Raw genomic sequence first — 27882 nt, forward strand, 5'->3', positions numbered from 1 at the left:
ACTCGCCGATTCCCCTGTGCCGAGGCTGGATGGGGGCTACTCCAGAGATCCTGGGAGAGGGAAGGGGCGGCGGAGCCCTCGCGCGCCTCGGAAGCACGCATAGCCTAGCTGGGCCGAACGTGCCTTCTCTCCTGAAAGATTCTTCACCTTGAAGGGAGATGAGTAAGGGGCGAACCTGACCCGAAGTGCGTCTGTTGGCGGCGGCGGAGCTGGGGATAGAGAAAGTAATTGACAGATGCCAGATCTGTCCTGTCGCTTCTTCCCGCTGAGAAGCTCTTGGTTTTTCCTGCCCATCAGCCCCACCGTCACCACCGTAGTTGAGTCTGTGATTTGCAAACAGCATGCAGTGGAGATGCAGATGTTTGCCAAAATGCAGTTTCCTTGACCTCCTCTCGCCCCAAAAGACTGGGATTCTGGAGCTATGGATTAGTACCCGGAATCCTGCCATGTTAAAGATCTTTTTGGTTTAGGAGTTCTGCGGACCTGACTTTGAGAGACTCCTTTAGACTGTCAACATTTCTTGCTTTCTTAGAATGGTCGAGGTATTGATCCTCCTCTTCACTACCCCCAACCCCAGAAATCTCACGCACCAAATACTAAGGAGACTTTAGTTCTGCCTCGAATACAATTCCTGGAGAAGGAGATGGCAACCCAGTCTAGTATTCTTGCCTGGAAAATCCCATGGATGGAGGAACCTGGTAGGCTACATACAGTCCATGGGGTCGCAGAGTTGGACAGGACTGAGCGACTTCACTTTCTTTTCGAATACAATTGGTCAGTTCTTTGTGGCTTCATTCAAGCATGCACTCCCGATTTTAAAAAAATGAGGTTATGTTCAGTCTTTTGCTCTAAGATCAAGTTTTAGATTCTCACCTCTCTTCCTGGAGCACTTCCTTCAGGCAGTTGGCAGGTTTGCCAGGAGGCTGGGTGATGCTCTATGTGTTGATCTTTAAATTTTTTTGTGTGGAAGAATCCTGAGCTTCTGGAGACCATTTGATAGATTCTGTGGGGCCCATGAAAGCATTTTTAGTTGAATATTTTAAAATGAACCTCAGTCAGACTTCCCAGGAGGTCCAGGGTTAAGACTGTGAGCTTCTAGTGAAGCGGGCAGGGGAGCTAAGATCCCACATCCTCCCCACCCCCAGTTCCTGCCTGGCCTTCTCTCCACCCCCAAAAAGGTGGAGGGAATAGAAATGAATTTCAGTGAGATACATTTGGAGTCTTGCACGTAGAACAGCGGTACTGTGCTGTGCTTAGTCAATCAGTCGTTTCCGAGTCTTTGCGGCCCTGTGGACTGTAGCCCGCCAGGCTCCTCTGTCCATGGGACTTCTCTAGGCAAGAATACTGGAGTGGGTTGCCATGCCCTCCTCCAGGGGATATTCCCAACTCAGAGATGGAACCCAGGTCTCCCTCATTGCAGGCTGATTCTTTACCATCTGAGCCACCAGGGAAGTCCAGAACAGTGGTGGTAATAAATAATAGATGTGACATACCGCTGTTTAACAATGATTCTTTTCTCCCCTCCTAGGAATGGGTGAATTTAATGTCCATCGAGTGCGTTTCTTTAATTATGTTCCATCAGGGATCCGCTGTGTGGCTTACAATAACCAGTCAAACAGATTGGCTGTTTCACGAACAGATGGCACTGTGGAAATTTATAATTTGTCAGCAAACTACTTTCAGGAGAAAGTAAGTCATTTGGGAGCCTGATTTGGTGGTGTTGATGTTAATTTTTTCTCTTAAGTTCAGTTCTGCAAAATCTTCTATGTCTTTTTTGTATTCAGAGAGATCAGAAGACAGTGACTCTCCCCTACTCTCCCTGTTGTTTAGAAACACAGAACAAATATACAGTCTCTTGTCTGACTGATGAGCTTAGAGCTTCAAACTATGTAATGTTGGTTAGAAAGATCCTACCTAAAAAAAAAAAAAGAAAGATCCTACCTAGGAATTGTGGTGCTCACTGCCATTTGGAAACTGATGTTTACTAGATCTGTTGGGCACAGTGTTCTTATTGTCAAGATCATTGCTTCCTATCAGTCTCTGCACCATTGTAACTTTAGTAAAGTGGCATTTCCTGCCACTTTAGTACCCATTTCACTGTTAATTCAGAAAAAAATGATGAGACATTTTAATATCAAACTTTTTGGTGATGTGATAGCAAGAAGATGAATTCCTAAGTTATCTGAGAGAAGGTAGATTTATATACCTAATGTTTGGAAGTAAAGAAGATTTTAAATTAGGTAAAATATCATTTGGGTATACGCAAAGGGCTGTTACAGCAGCATATTTTTCAAAGTCTCTGATTACAGATTTCAGGTGCAGCAAAATAATTCAGTTCACATTTATTGAGGGCCTTGCATGCCCTCAACACCATGATACAAATGAATAGAAGGAAAAATGAATGCAGTGTCTAGCAGCTTAGTACTTGGAATTTAGGTGCTCTGTAACTTTCTAAGTGACTGCAAGCATTAGGCATTGAGATGAACGTCAGAGGCCCTTTCTTCAAGGAGCTCAAAATCCAGTGGGGGAAAGATGAGTATACAGTTTTGAAATAGTGTAATGTTTTATGATAGACCTAAGCATGGGCATAGAACCTTAGTGGAGAGGTGCCTTCCTCTGATGAGGTGGGTTTAGGATTCCTGGAAAGGGATGACTTACCTGAGCTGACCCCTGAAACACTAACAGGAGTTAAGAAATCACTGATCACCAAAAATGAGTCACATTCTATAGCATGAAAAACATGCTGTGATGCATGCTTGTTGCATCATGTGATTTTTCTTGTTATTATCATTGCAACTATATAATTGTTTATATATTTGTTTAATGTCTTCTTCCCTGCTGAACTTCAAATTTTATGAAAAAGGGATCTTGTCAGTGGTACGGCTGTATTCCCAGCATTTAGCAAGTGTTTGATACGAAGACATCACTGAGTTAATATATGTTCGACTGGTCTTTACCTAGTACATCTTATTTTCCACTCCCATTGGTTTTCTTTTTCCTTGAACAATTGATTCAGTCTGGTCTTTCACTTTGTTTCCTTGTTCCCTTCCTGGCTATTGAAGATTGATTAGGCTGATCACTCTCAGATCATGAAAACATTGTAACTGTGAGTGAAGAGTAGGGACTAGTAGTAAGGAGAGTTGTTTTCTATTCGTGTCATTGACTTTGGCAATTTGGGCAGATCACTTCATTTACAGGTGCTTTTTTTTAAGTTCAGATAGGAAAAATTGTATCTCTTCATTGCCTTTGGTAGCAAGAAGCTATAAGAATAAAATTCCTTGATTGTATGAATACTTTTTGAGCAAGAAGAAAACACTTAGAAATCTGAGACTTGAATGAAAAGCTGGAGTGAGCTGCATTCATTTCTTTTATTTTCATTTTTTAGACAATGTTTATTGGTGAAATTGTCCCACAATAAACAATATGTTTTCAAAGTATACATATTGATAATTTTTGACACGTATACACCTTTGAAATCATCAATCAAGATCATTGCAATGACTTTTAAAAATCAGATAACATCAAATACAATTACTTGCAGACTTTATTGTCTGAAAACATTTTGTAGAACAAGTCCTAGAAAAAAAAAACAAAACCAACCGTATAACTAAAATGTGAGCCTGAAAAAAAATGAAAATATCAGTATCATGATCTTCAGATAGTGTGAAACTCCACGCTAAATTATTTCTAGACAGGTATTTTAATTTTCCCCTTCCGCCTGTGACCACTCAGTGCTGGTAGCTGGTGAATTCACGGTGGGTTGAGAAGTTATGGTGTTTCTGTAGTTTTTCCCAGGTCATGAGTCTCGGGCCACAGAAGCTCTGTGCTGGGCGAAAGGACAGCGGCTGTTCAGTGCTGGACTCAATGGAGAAATTATCGAGTATGACTTGCAGGAATTGGCCGTCAAGTATGCTGTGGATGCCTTTGGAGGGCCCATCTGGAGCATGGCCGCCAGCCCTAGTGGCTCTCAGCTTTTGGTCAGTACACACTATTGGTAATCCAAACCGAGGTTTCCTCTTGCGCCCATTTACGCTTGCTTCCCTATGTTCATAGGAAAGTGAAGTTATATTATGGCCAGTCGCAATTCCAGTCTGAGCTGAATTCCAGCAACCAAGCAACCAATTATACCTGAATTCTAATAGGAGATACACGATTAGGGTTGTTACTGAAGATGTAAAAATCCCTTGTCCTTTTGCACCCTTTCTGCTTCTACTTTGGATCTTGTTTGTTCATTTATGACCCCAGAGGTTTCTGTTTGGTTCAGCATCTCCCAAACTGTGTCCTTTGGAATTGGGAGATACAGACACTGTCTTTTGTTTTGCTGCACTTTGTGTTCTATGATAGGTTTTGTTTCAGAATTACCAGGTATTAAATCCTTCTGTAGATTCACAACACACGTTAGTATGTTAAGAGTTCTGATAGGTCTTTTTACAAGTCAGCTTGTGGAACCATGTTTCTCAAAAATTTTTTGAGCACAGACAAGATTTCCCTCCTCCTCGCGCTTTCTTACCATTAGTTTTCTGTAATGAGTTTCTGATTTTTTTTTTTTTTTTAGGTACTATTTTACAGTATCTTGACATATCTCCATGAAGGTGACACAGTTACTGGGTCTTTAATTTAGGCCGTTGTATCTAGCACAGACATGCCGTGAAATCCTATTTGTCCTCCATGTCCTGTGCAGGAATTAGGCCACTCATTGGCCTGCTTTCTGGTTGGGATGTGAAGGCTGCCAGGAACCAAATTTCTTGATACCAGTACTTTTTCCCTTTCACAAACTATTTTTCCTCTTTCAGAGCAAGTGTTAGCTTGAGGGAAGAAATGTGTGTATTTTAAATGAGTATATTTAGGTCTCTAAAATACTTTCTCTGTTTTCCACCCCCTTTTCCATGATAGGTTGGCTGTGAAGATGGATCTGTGAAATTATTTCAGATCACCCCAGACAGAATCCAGTTTGAAAGAAATTTTGATCGTCAGAAAAGTAAGGGTTATTTGTCATCAGGGCAGTGAATAGTGTTAACAAGAAGTTATGTTCTGTGCCACATGTGGCTAATTTCAGTCTGTAGGCAACATTTTTAAATGAACCTAGATCTTTTTGTATCTTCGAACGGATGGATACATTTCCAAGAGTGCTTGCACTTGCTTTTCAGCTTTTTTGTTTTTTTCATTTGCTATATCACAGACATCTTTCTGTGTGAGTTGAGTTGTGCCTATGTGAGTGGCATTCCATTTTATGGTGTTCCATAATTTATTTGACCAAACTCCTATCAATAGATATTATTATTATTTTTTACTACTCAAGCCAGTGCTGTAGCGAACATTCTTTTCTTCTCTTGGGCTATTCACTTCCGGCAATATTTCTCTGTGGTGAAATTGCCAGTGCAGTTGCTGTGACAGATATGCACATTTAAATTTTGTTTGGTTGCTGCCAGATCACCCTCAGAAGCTTGTGCTTATTTACACTCCTATCAGCCGTTTATCCATTATTAAAAGCAAGCATCAAATACGTCATGTGGGTCCCAGGAAAAAGTTGTTCCTCAACCTGTTACAAAACCATTCTTCACAAAAATGCAGTAGATGAGCACTAAGTCTATAGAACACTAGCCCTGTAGATTGCTGTAGAAAGAGAACTGTTACCGTTGGCTGTATATTTACGTGTATGTCACTTTCTCTTTGGTTGTAAAACTCCCCAGGTCGAATCCTGAGTCTCAGTTGGCATCCTGCTGGTACTCGCGTTGCGGCTGGCTCCATAGACTATATTAGCGTGTTTGACGCCAAATCAGGTGACTGTTTTTCTCAGCTCATTCGGGATGTGGGTCTTGTTTGTCAGATTCACATTTCTCTGTTTCCGAAAGCTTGTGACCTTGTGCTTTCACCAACCTTCTGAGATGTCACCATGAATTTCATATCTTTCTTGGATTCCTACTTCTGCTTTTAGGAGAATCTTGATTCTTCAATGGAATACAGTGTTTTTCATCATAAGAATTCACACTAAAATTTTCCTTCAACCAGTAAGCCACTTACTGTAAATAATCAGTAGATACCTATTTATATATACCAGTTCTTCATAAAAGAAGGTGTCTGTCTTTGAGGAGCCTAAGTTCTTGGTAACACAGTAACGTATTTCCTCTGCTCTTGGCCTGGAGGATTGGCTGATGGATTCCTTCAGTGATGAGACTGACTTAAACCTGTTAGGTGGCTGTCTGTACTCCCCTCTAAGATGAGAGGATACACAGGGCAGGGATGTCGCCTTTTTCTCTGTACTGCTTAAGCAAGTTTTTTATTGTTATCATATATGCGTATAGTAAAAGAATTCCTTAAGGCTTTTTACAAAAAAGCAGGACTCCCCCAGTATCCCCTCTCCTGCTCCTCAAAGGCAATAACCTGCAACTCTTAGCTGTTTCTTTTGGTATTTGTCTCTGTGCTATACATAGTATGCTTAAAATACTGTATTTTATTTTCTTCAGTTTTAGCCCATTGTTTATTGACTTCTGCTCTATTAACCCTCTCTTTGCCCTTTGCCACATGTACTCATATTTCTTCTTGATCCTCCCAGTACGGTTATATTGTAATTTTGTTCAGATTAGCAGTTGAGGTTTTTATTCTCAGACTATATAGATACTACTTGCAGAGTAAATGTCTTTTCCTTTCTTGTATGCTTTTTTTAAATTTTATTTTTGATTGGAAAGTACCCTGTATACTTACCGTTAATATTGTGTGTCTGTCTCTCTCTCTCCTGTGTGTGATTGATACATGTATCAGTAATTCATCTCTGCATTCTAGTTGTATAACGTAGGTTCAGCTACATCTGGTTTTCTTGTTTTGGTTGGGGTGGGGTGGGGTGCACTGCATGGCTTGCAGGATCTTAGTTCCCTGGGCAGGGATTGAACCTGGGCCCCTACAGTGAAAGCACCAGACCGCCACTAACCACGGACCACTAGGTAATTCCCACTTCTGGTTTTCTTTCTACCACTTTTATCGCCTTGAAGGATTCTCTCCCAGAGCCTTCTGCCCTGCCTCAGTCGAGTGAAGCCAGTTTCTGGGCCTGCTACGCAACTCTGAGATTTTGAATTCTGGTTTTTCAACCATCCTGGAAATTCCCTTTGAGTCAGTTCTTCACATCAGGTGGCCAAAGTATTGGAGTTTCAGCTTCAGCATCAGTCCTTCCAATGAATATTCAGGACTGATTTCCTTTAGGATGGACTGGTGGGATCTGCTTGCAGTCCAAGGGACTCTCAAGAGTCTTCTCCAACACCACAGTTCAAAAGCATCAATTTTTCGGCTCTCAGCTTTGTTTTTAGTCCAACTCTCACATGCATACATGACTACTGGAAAAACCATAGCTTTGACTAGACGAATATTTGTTGGCAAAGTAATGTCTCTGCTTTTTAATATTCTGTCTAGGTTGGTCATAACTTTTCTTCCAAGGAGTAAGCATCTTTTAATTTCATGGCTGCAATCACCATCTGCAGTGATTTTGGAACCCAAGAAAAGAAAATCTGTCACTGTTTGCATTGTTTCCCCATTTATTTACCATGAAGTAATGGGACCGGATGCCATGATCTTAGTTTTCTAAATGTTGAATTTTAAGCCAATTTTTTCAGTCTCCTCTTACACTTTCATCAAGAGGCTCTTGAGTTCTTCACTTTCTGCCATAAGGGTGGTGTCATCTTCATACCTGAGGTTATTGATATTTCTTCTGGCAATCTTGATCCCAGCTTGTGCTTCATCCAGCTCGGCATTTTGCGTGATGTACTCTGCATATAAGTTAAATAAGCAGGGTGACAATATGCAGCCTTGATGTACTCCTTTCCCGATTGGAACCAGTCTGTTGTTCCATGTCCAGTTATAAGTGTTGCTTCTTGACCTGCATACAGATTTCTCAGGAGGCAAGTAAGCTGGTCTGGTATTCCCATCTCTTGAAGAATGTTCCACGGTTTGTTGTGATCCACACAGTCAAAGGCTTTGGCATAGTCAGTAAAGCAGAAGTAGATGTTTTTCCGGAATTCTCTTGCTTTTTCGATGACCCAGTGGATGTTGGCAATTTGATCTCTGGTTCCTCTGGCTCTTCTAAATCCAGCTTAAACATTTGGAAGTTCACGGTTCATGTACTGTTAAAGCCTGGCTTGGAGAATTTTGAGCATTACTTTGCTAGCATGTGAGATGAGTGCAATTATGCAGTAGTTTGAACATTCTTTGGCATTGCCTTTCTATCGGATTGGAATGAAGACTGACCTTTTCCAGTCCTGTGGCCACTGCTGAGTTTTCCAAATTTGCTGGCATATTGAGTGCAGCACTTCCACAGCATCATCTTTTAAAATTTGAAATAGCTCCACTGGAATTCCATCACTTCACTAGCTTTGTTCATAGTGATGTTTCCTAAGGCCCACTTGACTTCGCATGCCAGGATGTCTGGCTCTAGCTGAGTGATAACACCATCGTGGTTATCTGGGTCATGAAGATCTTTTTTGTATAGTTCTTCTGTGATTCTTGGCCACCTCTTCTTAATATCTTCTGCTTCTGTTAGGTCCATACCACTTCTGTCCTTTATAGTGCCCATCTTTGCATGAAATGTTCCCTTGGTAGCTCTAATTTTCTTGAAGAGATCTCTAGACTTTCCCATTCTCTCGTTTTCCTCTTTCTTTGCAGTGATCACTGAGGAAAGCTTTCTCATCTCTCCTTGCTATTCTTTGGAACTCTGCATTCAGATGGATATATCTTTCCTTTTCTCCTTTGCCTTTAGTGTCTCAGGTTTCTTAAACTTTTTTTCAACCAATTCCTCCTTTTAACCCCACTTTCACCTCTATTTCCAGTGTGTCTGGAGTCACCAGTTGCTGGGTCTTCCGAGGATTCCATGGTAGAAATCAGGTGGTTTCTTGGCTCTTCCTACTGCTAATTTGGGACTTAGTTTTGGGTTCTACTAAGTCAGTTACTACTCTGTGTCTGCTTTCTGTCCCCAAATTTTGACACTGTTGTCTTCTGTCCCATTCTCATGGAGATTTGGAAAAGAACAGAGTAACATATGCATGCGCAGCTGGCCATTTTTAAGTGAAGTCTCAAATGTCTCCTTTCCATCTCATCTCCTCACCACAAATTTCTTCTGTCAACGTGCCCCTGCCCCACCCTCCTTCTCTAGGTAACATTTTGGTGTTCCATACCTGAGTTCACCATAACCACTGTTTACGGGCTCTCTGTGGTCTGGGCTCAAGCAGCTGAACTTAACCAGATGCCAACACAGGCAGCTTTTCAAGACTAAGGAGAAATGAGTGTTGTTCAAATGTGGGCTTTGCTTGTTTTACCAGGGAGCGCTATTGGTAAGATGCTGGTGGATAGGCAGTACATGGGCGTGTCTAAGCGGAAGTGCATCATTTGGGGTGTGGCCTTCCTGTCGGATGGCACTGTCATAAGCGTGGACTCTGCTGGGAAGGTGCAAATCTGGGACTCAGCTACCGGAACGCTCGTGAAGAACCATCTGGTCTCGAATGCTGACGTGCAGTCCATTGCTGTATCCGATGTGAGTATAGCCCCTGTTGGAGCAGTTCCTGTATACCCTGGGCAGCGAGGGGAGAAGGCTGTGTCCATGATATGCCACCAACACTGTTCCCTAATCCTGAGTGTTGTAGTGGAAGAAGATGAGCTCAGGACAGTGTGTCTCTAAACCCACAGAATTTGCCTGAACTCTTATTCTCCAACAGTTAAGAGAATAGTCCCTAAAAGGTTAGTTAGCTGAGAGGTTTTTTCAGACTCTCCTCATCCCTGGTTAACCCAGGGATTAAGCTGCTTTTGACAGAGCAGGGTTTTTTAATGTAAAATTCATATTTTATAAACATATAAGCTTTTACAATATAAACTGATACAAGGCTTTTTAAAATTCTTAATTGGAGGGCAGTTGCTTTACTGTGTTGTCTTGGTTTCTGCCATACAAGATGTGAATCAGCCATGAGTATCCGTATGTTCCCTCCCTTTTGAAACTCCCTTCCACCTCCCACCCCACCCCACCCCCTAGGTTGTCGCAGATTTGAGCTCCCTGTGTTACTTAGCAAACTTCCCACTAGCTGTTTTACATATGTATGTTTCAGTGCCACTCTCTCTATTTGTCCCACCGTCCTCTCCCCCCCCCCCCCCCCCCCCCCCCCCGTGTCTGCAAGTCTGTTCTCTCTGTCTGCATCTCTATTCCTGCCCTGCAAATAGGTTTATCAGTTCCGTTTTTCTAAATTCCATAGATATGCGTTTAGATTACAGTGTTTGTTTTTCTGACTTACTTCACTCTGTGTTACAGGCTCTAGGTTCATTCACCACACTAGAACCGACTCAAATTCATTCCTTTTTATGGCTGAGTAATATTCCTTGTATCTATGTACCACAGCTTCTCTATCCATTCGTCTATGGATGGACATCTAGGTTGCTTCCGTGTCCTGGCTGTTGTAAATAGTGCTGCGATGAACATTGGGGTACATGTGTTTTTTTGAATTATGATTTTCATAGAGTGTATGTCCAGTAGTATGATTGTTAGGTCATATGGTAGTTTTATTCCTAGTTTTTTAAGGGATCTCCATACTGTTCTCCATAGGGTCTGTATCAATTTACATTCCCACTAACAATGCCAGAGGGTTCCCTCTTCTCCACGTCCTGTCCAGCATTTAATGTTTGTAGATTTTTTTAGTGATGGCCATTCTGACGACAATGCTTTTTTTAAATGTAGAATTTATGTTTTCTTATTGGAAAACTTGGAGAAGGCAGTGGCACCCCACTCTAGCACTCTTGCCTGGAAAATCCCGTGACCTCGACATAAATTTTTGTCATATTACTCTTACACATATATTAAATGGAAAGTGTGTGAAATAAAGCAGTGAGGGTATTCCTAGAACTTCTTCACGTTCTCAGTTGGACTCAGCTCTCAGGGTCCGTGGTTCCCACACGTCCTCTCTGCCATCCGCAGTGTCCATAGAAGGTGCCCCACTGTGGTCACAGAGTTTTCTTTTAGGCTTTTGACAACTCTTCCACAAGTTTTGATATTCGTTCTTTATCTGAAGATGTCACACATGCAAAGATTGACAGATATAAGATATTTTTATTTCGGAGATGTTAAAATGTGGGTAAGTGTGTGCCTGAGAATCAAGGGATTGTGGTACTTTTTTTTTTTTAACTGAAAAAAATTCAGTGATACAAACCTCTGGAACTGGGTAGACTTGGGTTTGAATCCCAGTTCTGCCACTTAATATAGCTCCGTATCTTCCTTGGGCAGGTTGCTGCTTTCTACGCCTCAGTTTCTTCCTCTGTGAAAACGGGGATGTTCATAATACATGCCTCATCGCTGTCTGAGCAAAGATTAAATGGGCTGCATTTGTGAAGTGCTAGGTACAGTGGCACAGTCAGTGTGCTGTTACCATTTTTACATCTCTTTTGAAACCAATCCTAATTTCAAGGCTTTTCTCCACTCTCTCTTGCCAGAACAGATGGTTATTTTTAGGTTTCTTTTTAATGGTTTTTCATTGATTTAAGGGTGAATTTTGGCAAACACCCAGACCTTTGATCTTCTTGGAGGCCTTGTGTGTGTCCATAATCACATACACGCCTCTTCCAAGACGGCTTTTCCCTTGCTTGGTTCCTGCTGCATTCCAAGAAGGCCCTTTAAAAAAAAAAATTGCTTTTTTTAGTTTAACTTTTGTTTTGGCTGCACTGCTTTTCATTGCGGAGCATGGGCTTTCTCTAGTTGTGGCGCGAGGGCTTCTCTGGTTACAGCGAGCACGCTTCTTTCGTGTGGAGCTTGGGCTCAGTAGTTGTGGCATTTGGGCTTCTCTGGTTGTGGCCCATGGACTTAGTTCCACCACCAAGGATTGAACCCTGCATTGACAGGCAGATTCTTAACCACTGGACCACCAGGGAAGCCCCCAAGAGAGCTTTTGTTTCCTTCTCAGTGCTTTTATGATTCGACCTCAAGGAAAGAGAATGTGGAGTGAGAAACTTGCCTTCCCAGTTCTTCTCTATAGGTAGGACTTTGAGCAGATGGCCGCTTGATCTGTTTAGTGGAGGTAGAGGCAAAGAGTGTGTGAGTTCCTAAGCAACTCAGTATTTTCCACTTTGCTCTGGGCTGATGACTTTCAAACTGTATCCTTAGAGGAGGTAAAGGAGAGACCTGTGCCCAGAGCAAAGGCTTTGGCAGCAGAGAGCGTGTAGCTTTGTCAAGTCTGTAAATGGACAAGCAGGTAAACTCTTGAAGTTCCAGTTTCCTTATCAGGGTAGAGGCCTATTAAATGATGATTAGGCAGGGGAAAAGAAAGGTAAAATCATGATTCATACAAACGTGAAATGAACGTATGTCCAGGATTTTCTGTAACTCATTAATTAATGAGGGAGCCAGTAAGATGTCACAAGCAGTTCAAAGGGAGAAATCAGAGAACACAGTTATGTCAGGCCATCAGAAGGTGAAATGTTTTACGATTTTGTTGCAAACTCATTGTCCATAGGGCAGTCATCCACTGCCTTCTACCCAGCAGAATCCCTTTGCATCTCTACGGAAGAGAACCTTTTGCGTCACTCTCAGCTTTTCACAATTTGTAGAGTTGTGAAATAGCTCTTGAACAATCAAAGGGCTCCCTTGGCAAGGACTTGCTATGCTCACTGCAGTGCTTTACAGTTGCTCCCAGTGGGGCGGATGATACCTAACGTTCAGGCTGTTGAAAGATTAGAGATGATGTGACTTAAAGTTCCCATCACAGTGTGTAGTTGACAGCAACTCCATTCTTACGTGTTCAGAGATCTCACTATTCTTGACCAGTTCACCTACTCTTTACACTATTTGACTGGTTTAACTACTGATCCAGGTTCCTGATTTTTTTCTCACTACCCTGTCAAGTATCCTGTTTTGTTTTTTTCTTACTCAGAATTATGTGCAAAAAAAAAAAAGTTTACAATGAAAATGATTTTAGAGAAATTTTAAAAAGTAGTTGTAGACACAGCAAGACCTTTTAAAACTAACGGGAATCCCTGTGCTCAACATACTGACCAGAAAGAGCCTTAAACTGGGTAACCAGGGAACCTGCATCTTTGTGATATTGATCAGGCCACTTCCCCTCCTCAGCCTGCCCTTGCTTCTCTAAAAAGAACAGTGAATTTTAGGGTTTTCTGAACTTCTGTCTTCTGGCTGCCTCTTTTGAGGCCCCTCCTCTTTTGCCCGATATTGTTGCTATTCTTTTGAGGTCTAGCTTGCATTATATGAAAGCATTCTTAAGTTTAAAGTACTTCGTATTAATTTTGTCAGTAGGGGGCGTGTTGTTACCTATTCATGGAATTGTTAGCTCCTGGAGGAAAAAAGACCCCTGCAACCTCCTGTCCCCAATTCTGGGCGTTTTCCCCCATAAGCTTTCCAGGTAGAAAACCTTATTTTAACACTGGGCCTTGTTTTGCTCAAATGTACCTCCTTGATGATTTCCTTTCTCAGCAAGAAGACAGTTTCGTGGTGGGCACAGCCGAGGGGACAGTGTTCCATTTTCAGCTGGTCTCTGTGACTTCCAGCAGCAGCGAGAAGCAGTGGGTGCGGACGAAGCCATTTCAGCATCACACCCACGACGTGCGAGCCGTGGCTCACAGCCCTACCGCACTGATATCTGGAGGTGCGTTTTGCTCTCCGCCTGGCTGCTGCTTTACTCTGCCTATCTCCAGTTACGTTCATGTGGAGCTTTTTCTAATTCCGATGCTTTTTCCCCTGTCCTTCTCACTGCAGGCACCGACACCCACTTAGTTATTCGTCCTCTGATGGAGAAGGTGGAGGTAAAGAATTACGATGCTGCTCTCCGAAAAATCACTTTTCCCCACGTGAGTATCATCCTCTAACCCCCACCGCCTCCTCTCCTCCCCGTCCATCTGTCCCACAGACAGCACCACTCACTCTTAGGCGAATCTGTAGGTCTTCTGTAGTTACCTGCCTTCTTCTTCCTTCCATATGTTTCTCGGGCAAGCCTCTGGCAAAGATTTGTTCAGAAAACAACTTTATTCTCCGCTCCATGCTTAAACACCTTTGGTTGGCCCTCGTTGCCTTCATAACGACCTGCTTCCTTAGCATGGCTCATGACACCTGTCTTGATGTGGAGAAGAGAGCTTCTTCCCTCCCCTCTGTCTCACACCCTTGCAGCACCTCCACACCCACCCCCACCCAGGCTGGCAGTTCTGAAGGACTCCTCTTTACTCCCCGCGATGCCCTCTTACCTTTGAGATGTTTCCCGAGCCACGTGTTTGCCTGGAACGTCCTGCCCCGCTTTCTTTCCTGAGTGATCTTTACCAGTGAACCTCGTCTGGGCTCCTGTCTTTACTGCCGTGGGGTTAAACTAAATATCCTTTCTCCTTTTTTTCATCACATACTGTGCTTAGCCGTGTTAAAATTCTTTGCACCTTTAGTGTAATTGCCTGTTTAATTTTACGTCAACCCTTTAAACTGTAAGCTTGAGAGCAGTAGCTAGGTTTTTCGTTTGTTCGTTTGGTTGCGCTGGATCCTTGTTGTGGCTCACGGGCATCCCCTGTTTCAGCACACAAGTTGCCCCCTGGCACGTGGGATCTTAGTTCCTTGACCGGGGATCGAACCCACATCCCCTACATTGAAAAGTGGATTCTTAACCACTGGACCACCAGGGAAGTCCCAGTAGCTAGGTTTTTATTTACCACTGTGACAGTACCTGGTGTATGGTAGTACTTAGGAAATACTTGTCAAGTCAGTGGATTTCAACAGTAAAAGTGTTCTGAGGTGTTGCTGCACTAGATGACCCCAGCTTGTTTCTGTCTTTTTGATTCTTGGATGGGTACAGCGACGGCTTGTTTCCTGTGCAAAAAAGAAGCAGCTTCTCCTCTTCCAGTTTGCTCATCACCTGGAACTCTGGCGATTGGGATCCACAGTTGCAACAGGTAAACTGGGAGAAGAAATACGAAGTATTTAAACTTAAGAATGCTTTCATGTAATGCAAGCTAGACCTCAAAAGAATAGCAACAATATCGGGCAAAAGAGGAGGGGCCTCAAAAGAGGCAGCCAGAAGACAGAAGTTCAGAAAACCCTAAAATTCACTGTTCTTTTTAGAGAAGCAAGGGCAGACTGAGGAGGGAAGTGGCCTGATCAATATCACAAAGATGCAGGTTCCCTGGTTCCCCAGTTTAAGGCTCTTTCTGGTCATTATGTTGCACACAGGGATTCCCGTTAGTTTTAAAAGGTCTTGCTGTGTCTACAACTACTTTTTAAAATTTCTCTAAAAATTTTTTGCAACAAGAAAAGTGGGAGAGAGAAGCCAGAAATTGCAGTTGAAATTCTGCTTGTGGGAAAACAGAAGTCGATTATTTTTCCATCTGTTCGACATCCTTACGGTTTCCCATCCACTAGATACAGCAGAGGAGTTCCTCAGAGTGTTAAAATCATAAGCTGGACACCAAATCATCTTTGGAAAGTTTGCAGTTCTGTACAGTGCACCGCAGGGTGTAGGGGAGGCAAGGGTAGTGGAGTGGTTCGCCCTGGCTGGACTGGGATCAGAACAGGCTGTTGAAAAATGACAGACTTGCATGTTGAGTTGTGACAAGCCTTCATGAAAAAGAAGATCATGCAGATCTTACCAGGGTGACAGCCTCATGGCCTTAGGTATGACACACGTGTGTGGGTGCTGTTGTTGTTGGTTTTTTTTTTTTTATTCTTTTTTTTTTTAAATATGGAACGCTTCACGAATTTGCGTGTCATCCTTGCACAGGGGCCATGCTAATCTTCTCTGTATCGTCCCAATTCCAGCATATGTGCTGCCGAAGCGAGCACGGTGCTGTTGTTTTATAATAGAGGCTTTGGCTTTAGGCTCCACGATGAGCAAAAGAAGTTGAAGTTGAGGCCACACAAACTTCACTTCCATCCACCTGCATGCCTGGCTGTGGGGAACAGCTTCAGAAAAGAGTGTGTGCCGTGGCCATATTCAGGGGCCCCACGGAGAGGCTAAGAACGTGCTCGTTGTTCTCCTCTTCGTATACATACTCCCAGAAAGCTCTAAGCTCACTTTGTCAGACGTGTTTCTGATTTCCCAGGGGTAGAGATTCCATTCTACCCAGGAATGACTTTTTAAAAGAAAAAAACATTTGTATAGCCTTCCTTTGGGAAGGAAAATATCAGAGATATTTCTTGTTCCAGGAAAGAATGGGGATACCCTTCCACTCTCTAAAAATGCAGATCATTTACTTCACCTCAAGACAAAGGTAAGGAAGTTGAACGGGGTGTTCAGACTCTGAAATCCAGAACATATTTCCCATTCTAAATTTGGGTGGGGGTCCTTAGCTGACATCCTAAACTGTAAAATCTAAAATTATTTAAATGAAGTACTATATCAACAGAATTGGGTTTCCTGTGATTATAAGTCAGGCATTCAGAATTTATTAGATGAATGAATATAAGAAATTGATATTTCTTGTTTTGGTATTATTATGAAGATAATATGCATGTTCTTAAAAATTCAAATAATGCAAAAAGAGTATGCAGTGAAAAATGAACCTCCTTCTAACCCCCAACCCCCCAGAGATGATGGCTGCCAATGGTTTCTTATATATTCTTTTAGAAAAAATGTTCACCTGTGTGTATGTGTATATATCCTTTCTTTCAATACTAACGGGACTATGCCATACAAACAGCTTTGGTATCTTCCTTTTAAAACATCTTCAGTTGCACAAATACTTGTGAATTACAGTCTTCCTATAAAGAATTCAAACAGTGGTAATTCATATCTCTGTCCAGCTCTTTAATACTAGTCACCCTTCCTGAAGTGATTGCTGTTAATTGATTAGGTATATATCCTCCTTGACCTTGTTCTGCGTATGAGAATATGTATGTGTGTGTACATACATACTTAAATGTTTTTTCCCTTTTTTGGCCATGCTGGGCAGCATGGGGTATCTTAGTACGCTGAGCAGGGATTAAACCTGTGCTCCCTGATTTGGGAGCGTGGAGTCTTAACCACTGGACCGCCAGGGAAGTCCCCTTACCTACATTTAGACGTTCTTTGAGTTTTTGAATCCTAACAAATGTTACACTAAACTTTTCCTGTGTTGTGCAAATTTTTTTTCACTTAATATTTCTTAGAGGTCTTTAAAGCAGGTTGTCATTGACAAAACAGAAAACCAGTCCCCAAGTCACCAGGCTTCCAAAGCTCCCCTGCATTCAATGCCTGCCTGGTCAGGTTTTTAAGAGTTAGGTTTAGTAGGAAGCTACCTATGAAGTATGCGAAGGGCTGTGATAAGCTGACATTATTCAGAGACCTCTGTTCTGGAAATCAAAGCTGCACCCCTCAGTTGCTCCACCTGTGAAATAATCATAGTGATGCACAGCATGTGGCTGTCGGGATTACGTGTAGGTATTTGTGGGTTCAGGGTGGCAGTAGCTTGAGGATCCGTGTCACAGTGAACCTCGTGTGAAGTTTTACATGACCGTTTGTCCTGCTTCCTCACTCTGCCAGGGCCCTGAGAACATTATCTGCAGCTCTATCTCCCCGTGTGGTGGCTGGATAGCCTGTTCTACAGCTTCTCGGTTTTTTCTCTATCGACTGAATTACGAACATGACGACATAAGCCTGCAGAGGGTAAGTGATAACCTAGGGTGTAGATGAATAAGAAGAAACCTTATAAATGGGTGATTTTTGTGTGAAGTGGAAATTTTCTGGATATGAATCCTTGTTCAGTGAGAAAACTATTACAAAATGGTCTCTTATTGCCAAATTTAAAATTATGTTTTTGGAGGAGTAGGTAAGTGTCACAAAATGGCAGTAAAAGGTTAGGCTTTTGAGGAGATGACGGGGGGAGTGGAGGGGTTACAGTAGGCACGTCAGTGTTCCGGGCCCTTGGCCAGTGGGCCTCCTTGGAGATAGGAAGTACTCATGTGATATGAGCCTGGTGCTGGTAATTTTTTATGGGCTTCGGGTCTAACTTCTCTCCTTCCGACCTTTACCAATATTTCCCCCAAGGTTTCCAAAATGCCAGTGTTCCTTCGCTCTGCCCTCCAGATTTTGTTTGCTGAGGATTCAACAAAACTCTTTGTGGCATCAAATCAAGGGTCTCTTCATGTCATTCGGCTGCTGGAAGGAGGCTTCAAGCACCTGCATACTTTCCAGCCCCAGTCAGGTGAGAAGTTAGGACCTGACCTCGGGAGAGAGTTGCCAGTCTCCGATGTTTCTATTTTTCCACTTAAATCTCAATTGTTGGGGGTTCACTAATGCTCCTCTCAGCCCTGCAAAAACTACACACTCACTCATGTATCTGCGATTTAAAGCAGGAGGAGATACCTGGCAAGTGAAACCGCTTGATGATATATGAAGTGTTGCTCACACCTACTCTTTTCTCGCTGGGTTTTTGATTCCTTATTTAGGGCCAGAGAAGTTTCATCATGCTTCTTGGAGTTTTGTTAGTAGAACAAGAGGAAATTTAAAATCATTTGTGATCCTGATAACCACCATTATTATCTGTGTTTATTTCTAGGAGGTGCTTGTATGTAGGTATTTTGTGGACATGTTAATTTTGGGTTTGTTAATTTTTTTTTATAAAGATGAACTTGTGCATACAGTTTCACTACCTGAATGTTTTTGACTGTGTTTCTGTATGTGTTGAGAACATGAGTGTGCATGAATGTGTGACTATGGGTAGATAACTTTTAGTGAGTTGACTGTTAAGAACTTAGTACTCAGTACTTCCCATGGGTCTTTTTTTTTTCTCTCCCTTGTCCAGGATTGTAATGACTTCACTGTTATTTAGACTCCATCTGTATAGATAACCAGCTTTTAAGATTTTTTTTTTTTAATGTGGACCATTTTCAAAGTCCCCATGAAATTTGCCACAGTATTGTCTCTGTTTTATGCTTTGGCTTTTCTGGCCACCAAGCATATGGGATCCTAGTTCCCTGACCAGGGATCAGACCCATGCCCCCTGTGTTGAAGGTGAAATCTCAACCACCGAACCACCAGGGAAGTCCCTGGAAAATCAACTTTTTAAAATCAACTTAAAGTCTCACTGCTCATAAGCTGCCCCAGAAGCAAACAGGAAAAGAAACATACAAGTCAGGAGTCAGATGAAGTAAACTGACAGTATTTATTGAGTACCTATATGTGGTTTTATTGGGAAACTTAGATTCTTTACCTTTAGCACTTTACCTTAGATTCTTTGCCTTTAGCACGCATTTAAAATTGTAGTCTGCATTATGCACGTGACTTTATTTTGTCCTCCGCTCTCACCTTACTTCCTCTGATGGTCAGGCTGGTTTCTTCACAGCCCTCAAACCTGTTTTCCTGTCCTTGTCACTCGGCTCACAGTGTTCGCCAGCCTTTTCTACCCACCTCCCTCATCCTTTAGCATCTCGTTTATGTCTAGTTGTAAAACTTTTTCATTGTTTGGGGATGTTTTATAGGCAGCACTTACTTTGGCGTATCGCATCACTGTCTGATTTTTATCCCACAAGAGTCTTCATGTTGCCACATTGGTTTAATGGTTAATTGGTTAATTTTAAACATTGGTTTAAAATTCTCTTAATGACAGAGATGGCTCATCTGTGCGCATGCTCCCTCAGTGCTAAATATATAGCAGGCACTTTGTAAGTTAAAGATCTGCCTCAGACCTATTGAATTTGCTGCTTGTAACTTTGATTAAAAACATTTGATAGGAAAGGACTTTAGAGGTGTAGATTTTGGTGACAGCTCTTCCTCTGATTCTCCACTCTCATAGTCGAGAGCTCACCTCCTTCCCGAGCAAGCGCTGCTTTGCGGTTTCTCTCTCTCTCTGTCTGGCTCCTCTTTACATGAAGGATGGCTACTTAAATTACAGTAGTAGACAGATTAGCACCTAGAACTTATCTGTAAAACTGTCAAGAAATTGTCCTGTGTGTAATTGAAAACTGAGGTGGCTTTTGCCGTCATACTCAGGGCAGGGCTGGCTGGCTGTGGGCACTGAATTCGGAGACTGAGCTGCTCTTCTGTCCTCGCAGGGACCGTGCAGTCCATGTGTTTGCTGGCAGTCAGTCCAGACGGAAGCTGGCTCGCTGCCTCCGGCACCAGTGCTGGTGTCCACGTGTACAACGTGAAACAACTAAAGGTGAGCGTGAGGTTTGGTCACAGCAAACAGGAGGAAGTTAGCCCTGCAGTTACAAGACTCACGGAAGACTGAGAGCACCTGGAAAATCACTGGCCTTTTTTTTTGTTTGTTTTAAACAAAGAATTTTTCCTGTTTTACTTGTTTGAAACCCCAAAGCTATAATCTTAAATTAAAAATCAGTCAATAGAAACAGTGAAGCCACTCGTGCTCAGAAATTTGAAGTTAAGGATTTATGAGTAATGAAATCTACATCCAGGTTTTGTCTATATTTTGAGGAGGAAAATTCTGATCTACAGAGGAATTGATGTAGATAGAAACAGTTTCCTTCAATAGCTTGCCTTGTAATCTCAAGATATTTTCAAATTAAACAGAACTAGGAATAGCAGGAAAACATTTTTCACTAATTAGTAATGATATTGTCATCCCCAGATTGAATTACTCATGTTCCCTTACAGGTTGTCATCTTCATATGAAAGTCAGATAAGAATTACCCTAAACGTAAGAGGGGTGGGGGTGGGGAGGAGAGGGTGAGATGTATGGAAGGAGTAACATGGAAACTTCCGTTACCAAATGTAAAACAGGTAGCAGCGGGAATTTGCTCTATAATTCAGGGAACTCAAACAGGGGCTCTGTATCAGCCCAGAGGGCTGAGATGGCGGGGGAGACGGGAGGGAGGCTTAGGAGGGAGGGGACATATGTATACCTGTGGCTGATGCATGTTGATGTTTGACAGAAAACAGCAAAACTTTGTAAAGCAGTTATCCTTCAGTAAAAAAAGAAAATACAAAAGAAGAAAAAGAATCACCCTAAACTTAATCTTTATTGCATTGTAGTAAGAGCATGTACTGCTCTTTGAGCCTTGCCGGGCATTTAAAAGTGTTCCTGTGTACCAGTGTACATGCCTTGTGATGGACATATATGTCCATTAATGCCTAGGCATTCATTTCTTTTTTTTTTAATTAATTTTTATTGGCATATGGTTGCTGTACAGGCGTTAATTTCTTTTAAGTTCAGTGTAGAGCTGTAGATACCCTGTTCAATGATGTATTTATGAGCAATTCATACCTGTGTAGAGATAGCAGAGAAGGCTTTACCTCCAAGTCCTCTGTGAACGCTGTCATTTTTCTTGGCAGTTAAACTTGCACTTTAAAAAAAAATGGAATTAAAGTTTATTATTTGGGAAAATACCTGATGTTTACAGGAACTTCCGTAGAATAGAACGTTTTGAGTTCCAAGGAACACTATTTTAAAACTACTGACCTAGACCATCCGGTCTTTCCTGGGGCATGGAATCCCATTTTAGAGTTTCCTGTGTCTTTGATTTGTCCCCAGCTTCACTGCACAGTACCTGCTTACAACTTCCCTGTGACTGCTCTGGCCATCGCACCCAATACCAACAACCTCGTCATTGCTCATTCTGACCAGCAGGTAAGAGATCCCAGTGCTTCCTAATTCCCTCCAAATGGATGGGAACTAAAAAGCTGAGATAATGACAATTTTGGAGGAGCTTTTCTTTGCAAATACTGAATGATATAAAAGTAGTTTCCTCTTGTGTGTAGTAAAGCTTTCACATAAAACAATTCCTTTTAAAATCACATAAAAAGCATAAAATACTGAGGAATAAGCATCACCAAGGAAGTGAAAGACTTGTATGCTGAGAACTATAAAACATTAATAGAGGAAATCAAAGATGATTCAGAGAAATAGAAAGATATCCCCTGCTCTTGGATGGGAAAAATTAATATTGTTAAAATGACCATACTACTGAAAGTAGTCTGTAGATTTAATGTGATTCTTATCAAATTACTTGTGACATTTTTCACAGGACCAGAACAAATAATCCTAAAGTTTATATGGAATCATAAAAGACCCAGAATTGCTGAAGCAGTCCTGAGGAAAGAGAAAAAAGTAGGAGGCATAACCCCCCGAGACTTCAGACATCACTACAAAGACAGTGATCAGAACAGTTTGGTAGTGACACAAAAGCAGACATGTGGATCAGTGGGACAGACTAGGGGGCCAGAAATAACCCACTCACCGATGGCTTGGTTTATCTGCAACAAAGGAGACAAGAATATGCAATGGACAAAATTAGTGCTTTATCCACCACTCTTTTCCATACCAAGTTGTAATGAGAATACAATTATAAGAGCTGTAGAATATCTGAGCTACAGAACACATTATGCATGAATTTATCAATACTTATAAATCCTCTCTGGTCAAATAGGCTTGATAATACCTGCCTCACTGAGCTATTATACAAAAGATTAAATGTGATCCAAGAAGCACTGTTTTAAAAAACCAAATTATTATAAATTTTATTAAGTTTATAAATATTATATACAGATATACATATGACTTTATAAATTATCATCAAATTCAGAAACATTTTAAAAAGCTGAACCATCTCAGTGCAGGGCTCCAAGAAGCACGCTTGAGTAGATCACTAGGCAGATGATGCTGGCTACTTTGATTAGCAGTTTTTACACAAACATATCCATTACATGAAGAAAATGGAATCTCTCATTTTAACTGCTTCTGTTGTTAAAACTAGAGGGAAATTTTTTGTACCTGTTTAATTAGAGATTAATAGCGTTACTCACACACTGCAGTGAGGGTACCAGGAGACAGCACTTCATATATTGCATAAATTAGTATGACCTCCTTAGCATTTGGAGAAACCTAAAAAAAATATTTTAATCCACATCATCTTTGATTCAGAAGTTCCAGCTCTAGAAATTCTCGGTAGGTGTTTGCTTTCGGTTGCACAAAAAAGACACTGATACAGAGAGAATCATTACAGCCTCATGTGTAGTAGCCAAAGATTGGAAATACCTCAGTGCTCATTAAACAGATAGAAAAATCCTGCTACATCCAGGAAGTGAATAGATTATTATTATGTGTTCTTCAAAGGGAGCATAAGTGACATGTGTGGATGTTGATATGAGTCAGTCTCCATGATACAATGCTCAGTGAAAAATGCAACACGCAGAACATTGTGTACTCTGTGCATAAAATATCTCTGAAAAGATGTAAATAAGGAACAGGCTACTTTTGTCTTGGGGAAAAGAGATATTAAAATTGCAGGGTGATTTTTCACTATATAAACTTTTCTGGGCTGTTTGAATTGTTTATTGTTCTTTAATTTACCTTAAATTGTTTTTATTTTAAAAAACAGTAGTTCAGACTTCCTTGATGGTCCAGTGGTTAAGACTCTGTGTTTCTACTGCAGGGGTCATGGGTTTGATCCCCAGGTGGGGAACTAAGATCCCGCATGATGTGAGGTGTGACCGAAAAAAAAAAGAAAGTAGTGAAAATGCGTATCCTGAATATGATCCAGGCAGGGTTTACATAGCTATTTTTCCGGTCAGGGCTGACCTTCTGGTTTTCTGGGTGCCAGCCTGCATCTCCTCTGTGTCACATCCTCTCTCAGGTATTTGAGTACAGCATCCCAGACAAGCAGTACACAGAATGGAGCCGGGCCGTCCAGAAGCAGGGGTTTCATCATCTTTGGCTCCAAAGGGACACTCCCATCACACACATCAGTTTTCATCCCAAGAGACCAATGCACATCCTTCTCCACGACACCTACATGTTCTGCCTCATCGACAAGTCACTGGTGAGTCCTTCACCACTGCCTCCTGTTCTCACTGGGTTCTGCTTTCCTTGGCAATCTTCGTTCTGAACGCAAAGGAGGACCATTAGTTAGAGGAAGGAGAATCAGAGTAAAGGTTGCTGGTACCTTCTTTGGAGGGAAGGAGCTTTTTGTTTTGCAGATTTCCTCATTTTTCTTCCCAGTCTCCGGAGGCTCTGAGGGAAGGGGCAGGTCCTGGTGTGCTGGTTTTTGCTGATTTGACTATTTGCCTACTCTGCCTCTGAGCACATAAAATTAAGTAGGAAAAAGATGAAGTCCATATTCAGAAAGTAGCCATAATCAGGCTCTCAGTCACTTCCTCTTTTGCACCCTGGGGTGACTGACACGATTTCATTGAAGGATATACATACAGGCTGGGGGTTTGACCACTTGTGCCCCCGCTGGGTTGAGTTTACTGACACGCTATCTGCCAGTTTGAGCTGTCGTTAGCGTCTTGAGAAAACGCCAATTAGGAAAATTCCATCCTTGTAGCTGTGGTTTAGGTGGGATGTGAACATTTTATTCTTCTCCGTTCCAGATTCCAGCCTCTGCCAGCTGCTCTTTGATTCACCCTAAATTTCGTGTCTTTCTCTGGGCAGGCGCTTTCTTCCCAGCAGCGGCGTGAGCTGTGGCCGTGCCTCTAATGCAGTTTGGGCTTAGGCACAGCCAGCACACAGTGTTTGGTGTGTTGTGAGGGTGGGGTAGGAGCAGCACGGGGGAAGCAGCAGATGGCTCTAAAGGAGGTGTGCGTGATGTGTCACTGGAACTCATCTCGTGGGCCCCGCGTGCTCCGGGTGTGGGAAGCAGAGCTGGCTGACAAGTGGCTTCTGTGAGATGATGATACAGGAAGGGCCCCTCCCACTCAGCTGCGTCTTTATAACTCAACCCAGATCAGCCCAAGTTGTTTGGTTCTCCCAGTGTTGGTGATAAGTCCATCACTTCCTCATGAAGGGCAGAGCTATTTCCCAAGGAAGTCAGAAATGAAATAATCACTTGCTTGGCCAGAGGTCGTCATCTCTCGCAGTGTCCGTGACATCAGTGGGGGTGGTTTGTGTCACTTGGCCAGCCCATTATCTGTTCGGGAGAGAGTCTAGAAAGCAGAGCCTGCGCAGGCTGAGCTCCTATGCATGCCAGTTTGTTTCTGGCTCACCAAGTGTTACTAACGAGACTGGCCAGAAGCCCCAGGCCAGCCCTTTGATCTTGCTGGCATAGGGTACCAAGCTCTCTTTGCCACATATTCCCCCCGTTACACAGTAGAGCTGGGGGTGTGGCTCCAGCTTTCTCCCTGAAGTAAGAAAAGTCAGGAGGGGGGACTTCCCTGGTGATCCAGACTGTACTTCCAACACAGGAAATGTGAGTTCAGTCCCTGGTCAGGGAGCTAGGGTTCCTCATGCCGTGCAGCACAGTCAAAAATATTTTAATTAAAAAAAAGAAGAATGAGAGGTAGTAAGTGTATAACATGATGTTTAGAAGATGGGGTTTTCCTGAAAAATCACTAGACTCCTTTGGTCTGTAGAGGCTCAATTTAAAAAATAATGATTAAACAATATATTTTTGTCTTTCTAGCCTCTTCCAAATGACAAAACCTTACTGTACAACCCACTGCCTCCCACAAACGAATCTGATGTCATCAGGAGGCGCACAGCTCATGCCTTTAAAATTTCTAAGAAATATAAGGTAATACGTCTTCCATCATATTCTGAGTGGTTGGTTCCCTGTGATATTATCAAAATATAGTAAGTCCCACAAGAGGAAGACAAGAGTGCCTTCATTGTACATGCCGAGAACCTGGTTTGGGGAAATAAGCTGCCTTTCTGAGGCTGTTTGTCCCTTAGGTTTGTAGCTGATTGTTCTTGCCTCAGTATATTAGAGTCAGGCACATCATACTTTACAAAAATGAAATACGTCAGTTGTGAGAAGTGATAGTGGAGCTCAGCTGGGTCTCTGTTTGGGTTAAAGCTGGGCTTTTAAATTTGATTTCCAGTGGAGAATAGTTCTTCCACAAGATAAGTTTCAAGCAAATGGAAGTCATTGAATTTATGATCCCCTTTCTGGGCTAGGCTTTCCACTGTGATAGAACAGGTATTCATTGAATCCTAGAACATTTTCTTGGGGGTATGCAGAATTTCTTCAGGGTGGAGGTGTTTTAAATTAAAGTAATTTGTAACTTCCCATTTGTCAGTTTAGGCTCCAGAGTCCTCTGTTAACATAAATTCCTAAGAAATTAGAAGCTCACAGACCTTCTTTACAGAGAAACATGAAGAATCCTGCTAAAATCTTAAATGATTGGATTCAGTTATAAAAGCTCCCAACCTTTGGAGTTCTAGGTCAGGAAGGCTCATCAGAGATTTACTCCCCTCCAGCTTGCAGGAGGCTAGCCTTTTGGCCCTAGATAGTCAGTTGAGAACTAGCCCTGGAATCTAACTCCTGGTGAGATCCTTACCATCTCTCTCCAGCCTCTGCTCTTTGTGGATCTCCTGGATGAAAAGACCCTGGTGGCGGTAGAACGGCCTTTGGATGACATCGTTGCTCAGCTCCCACCACCCATCAAAAAGAAGAAATTTGGAACCTAAAAAGGGCACCGTCTGTGTCCTTCCTTGAACTGTCTACCCTGTTTTCACAAATCATGATAATAAAACAAAGTTATTCTTTAGGACTAGTCATTATGAATGTTAGTCTCTCAAATACTGGACAGTAATTTGCCTTCATCGACTGAAAGTGAACAGAACTTGTCATTTGGATAATGTTCCAGTTAACCGCAAATTCATCCAACTTTTTTAGTATCCTGTTCTTCAGACCTTACTGTCAGGGGTGGGGGAAGGCGATAGTTGCCATCTATTCCCTAACACGTGCTTGAGGCTTCCAAAGGCGGACAACTTTCATTGTCTACCAGCCTGCAGCCCACAGCCCGTCAGAGGTGTGGGAACTTGGCCCAAGTTGCCTTCGAGGATAGGGAAACTATGGTTGCTTATTCAGGCCAGCCTCACTACCAAAAACCATAATCATGGTTATGTTTCAAAAGTGAATTTTAACTGTAATGCTCCATCTGAAAAATAGATGCCGTTGGCCTTTGGTAGTGAACTATTACATTTTATTTCAAAGGAAAGAATCAGGTTTGGGGATATAGTCTCAGTAACACATGTTTTTATGTTCTAAGTCCATTCCAAAGGTTAGGGAAAACACTGGGCATTTTCTTACAGAGCAGGAGTGGGGACCCAATAGCCTGCTGTATAATATTTCACCCTTTCTGTTCTCTTCTGCTTGCTTTGACATTGTTATTCTTATAGGTGTCATCAGTTGATGAGTTTTAATGTGATCTTCTAAATTAGAACATGAAGAACTAAAGTTGACCTGAATGAAGCAGACAGATTTCTTTCTCATCTAGGTGGATATATTCTGTTGCATGCCTGTGGAAACCCAGTATGTGTGGTTTTGTTTGTTTGGGGTAGGTGAAAGGCTGTGGAACAGACAGAGGAATATGAGGGCTCTGATGACATCATGAGTAAAGTGCTGATGAGAAACATTTTTACTGAGATGAACCCCACCGTCCAGCTTCAGTTCAGTCACTCAGTCGTGTCCAACTTTTTGCGACCCCGTGGACTGCAGCATGCCAGTCCTCCCTGTCCATCACCAACTGCTGGAGCCTACTCAAACTCATGTCCATTGAGTCAGTGATGCCATCCAACCGTCTCATCCTGTCATCCCCTTCTCCTACCTTCAATCTTTCCCAGCGTCAGGGTCTTTTCCAGTGAGTCAGTTCTTCGCAACAGGTGGCCGAAGTATTGGAGTTTCAGCTTCAACATCAGTCCTTCCAATGAATATTCAGGACTGATTTCCTTTAGGATGGACTGGTGGGATCTCCGTGCAGTCCAAGGGGCTCTCAAGATTCTTCTCCAACACCACAGTTCAAAAGCATCAATTCTTTGGCGCTCAGCTTTCTTTATAGTCCAACTCTGACATCCATACATGACTACTGGAAAAACCATAGCTTTGACTAGACAGATCTTTGTTGGCAAAGTAATGTGTCTGCTTTTTTTTTTTCCATTTATTTATGTCTCTGCTTTTTAATATGCTGTCTAGGTTTGTCATAGCTTTTCTTCCAAGGAGCAAGCATCTTTTAATTTCATGGCTGTAGTCACTATCTGCAGTGACTTTGGAGCCCAAAAATTAAAGTC

At 42.3% G+C, this 27882-nt stretch overlaps 1 protein-coding gene and 1 non-coding gene across 2 annotated transcripts in view; one reads left to right on the forward strand and one right to left on the reverse strand.

The window, feature by feature from the left end:
* Nucleotides 1–26360, forward strand: part of UTP4 (UTP4 small subunit processome component) — a 26581-nt gene extending 221 nt beyond the window's left edge. The window contains exons 2-17 of the mRNA XM_043898920.1: nt 1529–1689; nt 3786–3977; nt 4894–4978; nt 5691–5780; nt 9300–9511; nt 13439–13610; nt 13721–13812; nt 14796–14892; nt 16142–16206; nt 17457–17579; nt 17961–18117; nt 19967–20073; nt 21406–21501; nt 23507–23692; nt 25274–25384; nt 26164–26360. Coding sequence (XP_043754855.1) covers nt 1531–1689; nt 3786–3977; nt 4894–4978; nt 5691–5780; nt 9300–9511; nt 13439–13610; nt 13721–13812; nt 14796–14892; nt 16142–16206; nt 17457–17579; nt 17961–18117; nt 19967–20073; nt 21406–21501; nt 23507–23692; nt 25274–25384; nt 26164–26280 — 2061 coding nt within the window. The 5' untranslated portion in view covers nt 1529–1530 and the 3' untranslated portion in view covers nt 26281–26360. The remainder of the gene's footprint in view (nt 1–1528; nt 1690–3785; nt 3978–4893; nt 4979–5690; nt 5781–9299; nt 9512–13438; nt 13611–13720; nt 13813–14795; nt 14893–16141; nt 16207–17456; nt 17580–17960; nt 18118–19966; nt 20074–21405; nt 21502–23506; nt 23693–25273; nt 25385–26163) is intronic.
* On the reverse strand, nt 15672–15778 carry LOC122692923. The gene has a single exon (XR_006340735.1). It is a non-coding gene; the product is annotated as a U6 spliceosomal RNA (small nuclear RNA).
* Nucleotides 26361–27882: the final 1522 nt, after the last annotated feature.

This window comes from Cervus elaphus, chromosome 4 (assembly GCF_910594005.1).
Source record: "Cervus elaphus chromosome 4, mCerEla1.1, whole genome shotgun sequence".
Taxonomy (NCBI): Eukaryota; Metazoa; Chordata; class Mammalia; order Artiodactyla; family Cervidae; genus Cervus; species Cervus elaphus.